General features: G+C 41.3%; 1 protein-coding gene across 2 annotated transcripts in view; it reads left to right on the top strand.

The window, feature by feature from the left end:
* The first annotated feature begins 54 nt into the window (after positions 1 to 54).
* The window catches only part of LOC130169961 (mothers against decapentaplegic homolog 2), a 10,617-nt gene continuing 635 nt past the window's right edge, over positions 55 to 10,036 (top strand). Inside the window, exons 1-11 of one of the 2 annotated variants that reach the window (XM_056377024.1) lie at positions 56 to 219; positions 1,271 to 1,681; positions 3,144 to 3,233; positions 3,466 to 3,659; positions 4,638 to 4,772; positions 5,115 to 5,189; positions 6,042 to 6,095; positions 6,289 to 6,501; positions 6,663 to 6,800; positions 7,653 to 7,797; positions 8,372 to 10,036. The exon at positions 8,372 to 10,036 is cut by the window's right edge and continues 635 nt beyond it. In XM_056377024.1, coding sequence (XP_056232999.1) covers positions 1,446 to 1,681; positions 3,144 to 3,233; positions 3,466 to 3,659; positions 4,638 to 4,772; positions 5,115 to 5,189; positions 6,042 to 6,095; positions 6,289 to 6,501; positions 6,663 to 6,800; positions 7,653 to 7,797; positions 8,372 to 8,495 — 1,404 coding nt within the window. In that variant the 5' untranslated portion in view covers positions 56 to 219; positions 1,271 to 1,445 and the 3' untranslated portion in view covers positions 8,496 to 10,036. Of the gene's footprint in view, positions 220 to 1,270; positions 1,682 to 3,143; positions 3,234 to 3,465; positions 3,660 to 4,637; positions 4,773 to 5,114; positions 5,190 to 6,041; positions 6,096 to 6,288; positions 6,502 to 6,662; positions 6,801 to 7,652; positions 7,798 to 8,371 lie in introns of both variants that reach the window. The other variant, XM_056377025.1, reaches the window with a different exon arrangement.

The raw sequence follows: 10,036 nt of genomic DNA, 5'->3' as shown, positions 1-10,036 counted from the left end.
AGCGCTCGTACGTAGTCATCAGGTTTGTTGTGTTTTCCGGTCTACCTAACCTAGCTAACTAGCTTCAGTAGCACTGGTAGCAACTTGAGAGGAGCCTATAAGCCTTGTCAAAATTAGTTGCAGTACAATACAGTTCAGGCGTTTTTTTGTTAACAAGGCGTTTAGAGGGCTGTGCGCATATTTTTCTCAAAAAGCGGATCTTTGGACTTTAAAACTGGGGTAACTATTGTAATGCTTTAAGCTGCTTTCTCGACTTTGAAGCATGTTGATTTGTGTGAGAGATGTTCGTTAGCTCCGTTAGCCAGCGGGAGCCAGGGCTCAGTTTGGAAGAGTTCGTCCAAGATGCTAACTCATTTTGGTGCCTATATTTTAGTAAAAGTCACAAACATCAAACCGCTACGTTGAAATAAAACATTACAACGGTTAAAATCATATTGTGACAATTTGTGTGATTAGATTAATTATAGCTTGAATTTATTTGACAAGCTGACGTTAGGTAGCAAAGTATCGCGACTTGACTGTTGCGCACAGGAGGTTTTTTCGTGGATCACAACAAAAGGATTTTTGATAACAAGCTGGCAGCTAGCTTGTTAGGCTAACGTTAGCTGACCTAGCTAGACGAGGACTTCTCCATGAAGTCCCTCCGATCTACTTAGTTAGGGTGACTACAGTTTTTCACTTTAAGCGTTTAGCTTAGAATATTTGAGCATTTTGCTGTTAAACACTCAGCAAGCTAATGCAGGTGAACTTATTGTTGTGATTTGAGTCAAGCAGGCCCCCCCACCAGGTAGCTAGCTGCCGGCCTTCCCAAGGCAGTTGCTGTTAGCACTGGGGGGGTGGTGGGGGTGCTGTCACAAAATACTCCCCTTGTTCACGTTCATTTGATAGCGTTCGCCGTGCTGTTCATTATCTTCATTAATAGCTGGTCGTGATTGCTCGCGTGCACAGGATGCGACAGTGTGAGGCACACCCTGTGTGTTAACTTTGTAAGTTTGCAAGTTAGCTAGCTTAGATGTCGAGCAGTGTTTGTGACAAGCTAACATCAAGTGGACGTTTGTGTTTGTTCAACTTGTTCAACAAATGCATAACTTCACACAAGATGCACTGGTGTTACGTTCACACTGCCAAGACAGCCTTACTATTCAATGCACTATTCGAAGTTGCCTTGATTAACGTTTGCCTTTTATTGTTTTGATCAGCTAGATGTGGATATTTTTCTGTTCCATGTTTTGTTTGTAACGATGTACATTGTGTGTGACTTTTTCCCAAGGTGTGCATCTCTTTTGAGTATCCCCTGCTAGCACTGGCTTCCACCCTGTGACTCACTGGTCTCTAGAGGGGCCCCGTCAGAGCAAGGGCCCAAACTGTAGCTCCAGGTCCCCTCTGTCTGTGTGTGTGAGAGCTTGTGTTGAGTCCTCTGGAGACTCCCAGCTTGTCCAGCTAAGATGTCCTCCATCTTGCCATTCACCCCTCCTGTGGTGAAGAGGCTGCTGGGCTGGAAGAAGTCGACCAGTGGCCAGGGCGGAGCGGGTGGTGGAGAGCAGAATGGGCAAGAGGAGAAATGGTGCGAGAAGGCTGTGAAGAGCTTGGTGAAGAAGTTAAAGAGGACAGGCCAGCTAGATGAGCTGGAGAAAGCTATCACCACACAGAACTGCAACACCAAGTGTGTCACCATCCCCAGGTATACTGCCCAACACTTGATTACTCTTCTTCAAATCAGGGTCACAGAAAAAGCTACTGCTGTTACACCTGTGTTCTGCAAGTGTGCTTAGTTGAGACCTCTGCCTAAAAGAAAACCAACATGTGCTGCAGACTGCAATCTTGGCTTTTTTAGGGAATTGATTAGGGATGCAAAATAGTAGAACATAAGTTGGCCATTAAAAATAATCAGAAAATTAATCAAATGACTGTTTGTTTACAAGTGTGCTTACTGTGAGACAGTTTCTATTACTCTCATGGGGAGAGAGAAATGAGAAGGGCAAGAGAAAATGTTGTCTTTATCAGCCAGCCAGCCTTGGTGGCCCAGACTCACGTTCAGTGGGAACACTGTGTTAACAGATTCATTCCTTACTGATGTGCCGCCAAGAACCATGTCAGATGTTTGTATGTCTATAGATAGTGGGCTGGTTGTTATCGCCTGAGAATTGTTCTAGGCCGCACTGTTACGTTTGTAGAGATACAGTGGCTGGCTCGATGTGAATGAAATTATTTCTTTTAGAGGACAGGAGTAGTAGAGGATGTCTACATGAGAGAGAGGATGGGTTACAAACAAAAACTAATGCCAGATTGGGCCATTGCCACCAGCCATACTCACATTGGTATATTTTGATTGTGATTGGGGAGCTTGTGTACCCTGCTTGCCCCTTTGGCAGCTATTCATTCAACATTTGGATACTCTGAACACCTAGTTTCCCATAGTAAAAATAGCTGTTGAGTTGTAGGATTTACAAGCTGCTACAGCTGGTGGAGAAAAGTTGGTTTCCTGCCCTGTCATGAACAAGACAATTGCAATTTTGAATTGTAGTTGAGATCCCACTCCAGTAATTAAGTCTAGTATATGTCGTTGTGTATTTGTAGCATTTAACATGTAGAATGTGTTATTGTCCTGTTATTCAGAAGCAACTACTCATTTGTCCTCATTTCATGTTTTTAATTTATTATTTTTTGGCCATTTTCTTGTGACCTTTTTGAAAATGTCTGAAAATGGAATTATTTTTTCTTTCAAGGTTGCCTCCTCTGTTTTTCCCCTCTTTTGTGCCATTGTGTGTCTTCAGTGTTTGTTTGAATGTCTCCAGATAAGTTCTGACATAAATGACTAGTGAAAAAAAGTTTTGAGTTATTTTCAGTGTTTGATACAATGCCACACTGTTGAAGAATGCCCTTTGTCTCACTCATTGTGTGTGTTAGCAGATTCCATGTTCTGTTTTTTTCCCTTTATTCTGTCAAAAAGGCTTCTCTTATTTGAAGTTCCCATCCTCCATGTCCACAGCTGAAAATGAATTTGATGTCTTTATTTTGCCATAAGACTCCAATAAAAGAGGCCTTTTAATGTTCACATTACCCATACTGATATTCTGAATGAGCCATGTCCCATGTTTATCATTTGTTTTTTGTTTTTGTTTTGTTGTTTTCTCTGTGCACAGCAATTGCTCTGAAATATGGGGACTGAGTACACCAAATACGATAGAACAGTGGGATACATCAGGCCTATACAGCTACCCTGACCAAACCAGGTGACTATCCTCAACTATTGTGTAGTGTTGCATACAACTTTGATGTGGGAGAGTTGTCATTACAATGTTGGATGTGACAGACATTGAGAACATCTTTGTTTCTCGTTCTTGTCACCACTCAATCCAATACTTCTGTTTCCCTCCCCTACCTGGCCATAATATGTGTCACCCCCCCCTCCCCTGTGGATCTTCCACCCATCTCACCACAATCTCTTGTTTGCTATTCACTCAGATCCCTGGATGGCCGCTTGCAGGTCTCCCACAGGAAGGGGCTTCCCCATGTTATCTACTGCCGCTTGTGGCGATGGCCGGACCTTCACAGCCATCACGAGCTGCGTGCCATTGAGGCCTGTGAGTATGCCTTCCACCTCAAGAAGGACGAGGTCTGCATCAACCCCTACCACTATCAGAGGGTGGAGACCCCAGGTGAGAGGACTTTGTTACCTAAAACATACACATCTGTTCATATTTCAGTGTCTACTGCATGATTGTGGCGTGATTGTTTAAATCTGTTGGTTCCCACTGATGCTTGGAAAGTTAAACTGAATGTTAAGTATCAGCATTTTAAACACATTGGCGATTTGTCTAGACAGATACAAGAGTGGTATGAATCTTTGCATTTAACTCTCACCAAGACAGCAAAAAAGTGCATCTTCCAAAATGTGGGAGTAAGTTTCCCTGGGGACTTGTAGCGTTTCATCATTGTCTTCATGCTGCTGCAAAGTCTTTCCCACAATAATGAAACTTTTATGCCTCTGGGTAGAAGCAGCTGCAGCCCAAGGCATTATGTTTTGGAGTTATACGTACGTCAGTAAAGCCTTGAGGGAATTTCTTCAAATTTGGTACAAACGTTCACTTGAACTCGGGGATGAACTGATTAGATTTTAGTGGTCAAAGGTCAAAGTTCACGGTGAACTCACGTTCTCGTGAGTGTGATATATCAGGAATGCCTAGAGGGAATTTCAATTACATCTGATACAAACATTCACTTGGACTCGAGGATGAACTGATCAGAATTTGGTGGTCAAAGGTCACTGAGACCTCACAAAACCAGTTTTGGCCATATTTCAAGAATTCATACACTAATTATGACACAATTGAATATAAATGTCCAACAGGACAAAATTATGAAATGATGACATTTTATATCCAATAAGTCAACGTCAACTTCACTCTGACATCATAAAGTTCTGAACACCAAAAACACTTCTGGCCATTATTAAACGCTGTAACTCGGGAACAGAGGGGGAGATTGTGACTGTATTTTCTGCAACTTGACTGCTTGGCGAAGGCATACGACCATGAGGCATTAATTCTAGTTTGCATAAAAACAACTGACAACAGTTTTTGGAATGGCATATAACTGATAAGAGTCTCTTCTGTTACTTTTACCCAACACTGTAGTGCTGCCTCCTGTTCTTGTGCCAAGACACTCAGAAATCCTGCCAGAGCTGCCACCTCTGGATGACTACACTCATTCCATACCTGAGAACACAAATTTTCCTGCAGGAATTGAACCTCCAAACAACTATATACCAGGTGAGTTTACCTCAGCATCAGATGGAAGAGATGTTTCACTGAAGGGTTACATAATGTACTAACTGAAATCTGAGAGTAAATAAATCATTTTTGGTTTCTCTATGCACCATATTACATGGTTTCTAGTTTGTATGTATTGTTTTTTTTGATATTGTATTAAACAAACTTGATTCTCTAAATCCTGTTATATACTTCAGTTGTGTTTTCACTATCCATCAGTTCAGGAAAGAAAATATGACATTAGTAAAAATAGGTTTCTTTGATTTGAATAGGTTAATCAGTCATTTTAAATTCTGACAACATCACGACTAAAATCTTTTTTTCTCCTCATCATTTGAACAGAAACGCCTCCACCTGGCTACATCAGTGAGGATGGGGAGGCCAGCGACCAACAGATGAATCAAAGTATGGACACAGGTACTCTCGACTAGCACCTCCGTCTATTTCCCTTTTCTGTCAGCCTCACCTCCGAGACCAGGTCCAAGTAAATGTATTTTATAAAAAGTGCACGATAAACAATCAGCAACACAACAGTTCGCTGTAAAGCTTTATGCTGAACGCCTTCCTGCAGATACTGATTTTGACCTGGTGTTTATGTACGGTATGTTTCACAAGTGAATTACAACTGACCTGACCTACATCACATTAAGAAGCTAGTTGTGGATCAAGATTCATGGCAATACCAGATAGTTGGAGAACGTTTACTGGAGAAGTTGCATTTCTATGAATTCCTTGGTTTTTGACTCTTAACATCCATTTCATACCTAACATCAAGTTTCTGTAGCCTCATTTCTCTTTCCTTTGGAAAAGTATGAGAGAAACTTAGGAAGGATGGTCCATCTTTTGTCTGTAGTTCAGAGAAAACACTTTTCCTGTGATAACCCTCCTAACCGGTGCTTAAGTCTCTGCCTCAGAGTGTTTTCACATGTTCAGTGTGCTGTTAATGATAACCATAACAGCAGCAGGCTACTTAATGTTTTTGTATACATCATCCATTTTGTTCTTTTTGTAAATAAGTTATTGTTCACACTGCATAATCTCAACAAGCGAGATGTAGGATGTACAGACGAGGCCGTTGTTACAGTAACAGTAAACAGCATGTCTTCATCACTCTAATGCAGACAGATCAGTCTTACAGAATCATTTTGGAATTCCTTTGCAAGACAACTTCCACTTTCATCACACGTCTTTGATCCGATCCACCTGTCACCCATGTTGTGGTCTCCTGTGACCCCGTCAGACTCAATGACTTCCTGTTTTCTTTGTCAGGTTCTCCAGCAGAGCTCTCGCCCAGCACTCTGTCTCCTGTCAATCACAGCATGGGTAAGATTCAAATCCCTCCCATCTGAAACAATACAGAACACACAAGCATACTATTAAATACATCACAGGTTTACAGCTGATTGAATTTATATTATCTACACAGACGTTTACAGTGCCTAAGTCTTTCCATCAACATATGTTGTATCAATAAGAGACTGTTGGGATAAACTACTAACACAATCTTCTGCTGTAGACCTGCAGCCGGTGACTTATTCGGAGCCGGCCTTCTGGTGCTCTATAGCCTACTATGAGCTGAACCAGCGTGTGGGGGAGACGTTCCACGCCTCTCAGCCCTCGCTGACAGTGGACGGATTCACAGATCCATCAAACTCTGAGCGTTTCTGCCTGGGCCTGCTGTCTAATGTCAACAGGAACGCCACTGTGGAGATGACCCGGAGGCACATAGGTATGACAGAGATTCACTTGGCTTCGTGGTAATGTAGCATCTGGGGACGATGTCTTGAGTTAGCTTTCAATCTGTCACTGGCATAATCGAACATATTCACACACGTTGTTTCAAGTCTTTGTTGTACTAGATGAGCAAATATGTTCTGTCTGTTTTTACAGGAAGAGGAGTTAGACTTTACTACATTGGAGGGGAAGTATTTGCTGAGTGCCTGAGTGATAGCGCCATCTTTGTCCAGAGTCCAAACTGCAACCAGCGGTATGGCTGGCATCCGGCAACAGTGTGTAAAATTCCTCCCGGTAAGATGCTGAAAATGTCACCTGTGTAGCAACCAGAGAAACTAGGTGAAATTGGCAGTAAGGTGTCACTGAACAAAATAAAATTATAAAGCTGATAATTGCTGGGACTGAATATATGGTGCTCTGAAGGTGATGGTGAAGAAGAACATACTGTATGTGCCCAGCAGATCCACCATACTGTACCCGTAATGAATAAGATCTTTAAAGATGAGCACCATCAACAGTGTGTTTTTAATGAAATAATCCACATACTCTCAACAGTTTGTAGCTTCCTCCTTTATGGTGGATAAAAGTGGTTCACCCATTTATTTTTTTATTCATCTTGGATTCATATTGGTTACAAAGGACTTCATTAGGGACACAGAACCATGGCAGAAAAATGTTCACAGCATACATAGATTCATCTCAAACCTCCTGCTGTACTGATTACTGCTCCACTACTGCACCACTGATCTGTCAGTCTCCTGTCATTTGCTTGTAATGCTGATTTAAATTATGTAGTGTGTGTGTATATATATATATATATATATATTGTAAAAGAGTTGTAAAGTTTTGCTTGAAGGTTAAAAGGAAATAAAAACCCTGCTAAATGAATGATCTCACGGATTGCCTTGGGTGAACAGCCAATCACCTGCTGGCTCTGATGCTGATTCAGCACGTTCATGCAACCCAACTGTTACAGATTAAGGACAAGTAGAGGCCAGTGAGGGTGAACACACCTCAAAAATTCTGTGTGAAAACTGGCCAGAAGCACAAAGACAGATCAGTGCCAACCAAAAGCCAGATGTCAGTGTGGTGAGTCAAGGCCCTGGGAAAACCCACATTAACTGCTGCCCTGTTTATCTCTTTTAGGTTGTAATCTAAAAATCTTCAACAACCAGGAATTTGCAGCCCTGCTGGCTCAGTCAGTCAACCAGGGCTTTGAGGCGGTCTACCAGCTCACCAGGATGTGCACCATCCGCATGAGCTTTGTCAAAGGCTGGGGAGCCGAGTACAGGTGAGCAGTGCCGGCAAACTATATGTTAACAGTTTTCATTGCAAAAGGGTCCATATCTATTCAGGTTTAAATTAAACTGATTTTTAAATATGAATAAAACTTGCTTCTAATTCTGACTATTTTTAACAGAGTATAATAACTGTTTGTCTGTCTGACATGGAAAATTGAGCTGAAACATTTAGTTAAGGAAATGATTCTGACTGATGCGTCACAAATTCAACTTCAACAGACTTGGTTATACATGATGGTCTTGGAGTGAAGAAGTTTAGCTTCCTCAGTAGTAGCATCATTTTGTTTTTCTTTTTGAGAATGTGTCCTATGTCCTTATTAATGATACCGTAAGATGTTGTCACGTGTGATGTAAATAGTTAAATCCAGGTATGATTCTTGCTGTATGTGAGTTGTCATTGAAGATTTATTCTCACATACCTTTCCTTCACAATTGATTTCAAGTAGAGACTTACAAACCACAACATCCTCTTCCTGGTTGCACACTGCACATATGTTTAAGCACAGTGTAGAGCATATTTGGTCCTGTGTGCCAACCATTAAACTGTATGCCTTTGTTTCCCAGGCGGCAGACTGTCACAAGCACTCCTTGCTGGATAGAGCTGCATTTGAACGGCCCCCTGCAGTGGCTGGACAAGGTTCTAACCCAGATGGGTTCCCCGTCTGCACGTTGCTCCAGTATGTCCTAAACAGCTAAGGAAACGCCCAAAAAAAACCACAGCCCATTACAAAGATCATGAAATTCTAAACTTGTGAGTCCTCTCATGAAAAAATGGAAACCCCCACAGAATGAATTTTCTGTAACATACTTCATAGTATTTGTGGCCCGGTTCCACATCCCTCTTTAAACTTTACACGCACACACACATGCACACACACACACACACACACACACACACAAATGAACAAATGCACCTACACTGCCGCACACACACACACACACATACAGACTTTTCAGTAAAAATTTGGCACTTTGTTACCCATCTATGTCATGCACCTTGTTAAATTGCTTTTCCCCAAATCCTTAATATTAGATCTATTTGTGGTACAAATAAAATGTATATTGGTTTTTAGTCCAGGAAGTAGGGGAAATACCAAAAATATCTGTGAATAGTTTCTCAGTATTGAAGATTGCTTGTATAAGTAACACGAGCTTGAATGCTAAAATGATTTTTGTTCCAACCAACCCCAACCATTGTTCTGAACCTAAGTTTACTTTTCTCTGGGAAACTTGGCCCCATCTTTTGTCAAGGGGGAGGAGGCTTGGTGAAGAAACGATGGCCTTGGTGGCCGTTCTCCTCTGAAGGAAAACGCCACAATGTGTTTTGTGAAATTTGATTGAATTGACTTTGCCAGAACGGCCGTTTTTATAACTCTTGACGTGTGTCTTTATAAGACATACCTCTTAATGGACAAATAGGAATGTTAGTTTAAAAAATAAATCAAAAACAACCCAAACAATCTGCAAACTCAGTCTGGCTGTAGTTTATTTCTTTATAATTATACCCATCATCCCCACTGAGCAGCCTGGTGTGGAAGCTAGAGAGATGTTGGCCAGGCTTTGCAGGGTGCACTGGGCAGGGACCAGAGAATATCAGCTGTTATGTAAAAGCTTCTTTTTTTTTTTTTCTTTTCTTTTTGACACGACACTGGGAGTCCTGGGGCTCTCCAAGGTGAAGCATTAAACGTCTCACCAGGAGAAATTGAAGGTATCAATAAATTTATTCAGTTTTTAGCCTATATCCCCATTGTTTTGCTACTTTTTTGTATTCTCATGTATTTTTATATATAAATATACTTAAATTTTTCTGTCGTTCACTTTTTATTGAAGTAATATTTTCAAGACCACAGTTGTTTCTAAAGTGACATGGAGGGCATGGATCATTCCTTCATTTTACCCAAAAGGTTCAGTTTGAATTCATTTCCAAATAGCAGCTCTTTGTCTTGGTTAACAAAAAAGAATCACTGCCCCACATGACGTGTAGCCTGTTTCTATCCTTTGTTTTTGCGAAGAAATCTGGTGCATTTAAAGTACACAAAACAACAGATTTGCCTGAAACCCAAAGTCTACTTTCCTGTAATGGTTTTAATGATTCCAGAGGCATGTAAAACTTTGTAATGGCCATTTACTCATTCATCTCTTCACTTTTTTTGAAAAACACACGTGACCTCTTGTAGCCTTTTGGTGCTCAGTCAAGCGGGTTAAGGTCAACCAGATATAATTGGCTAT

The sequence above is a fragment of the Seriola aureovittata genome, chromosome 5, assembly GCF_021018895.1.
Source record: "Seriola aureovittata isolate HTS-2021-v1 ecotype China chromosome 5, ASM2101889v1, whole genome shotgun sequence".
Classification (NCBI taxonomy): Eukaryota; Metazoa; Chordata; class Actinopteri; order Carangiformes; family Carangidae; genus Seriola; species Seriola aureovittata.
Note: the sequence above shows the minus strand (reverse complement) of the source record. Positions and strands in the feature narration are given on the sequence as shown.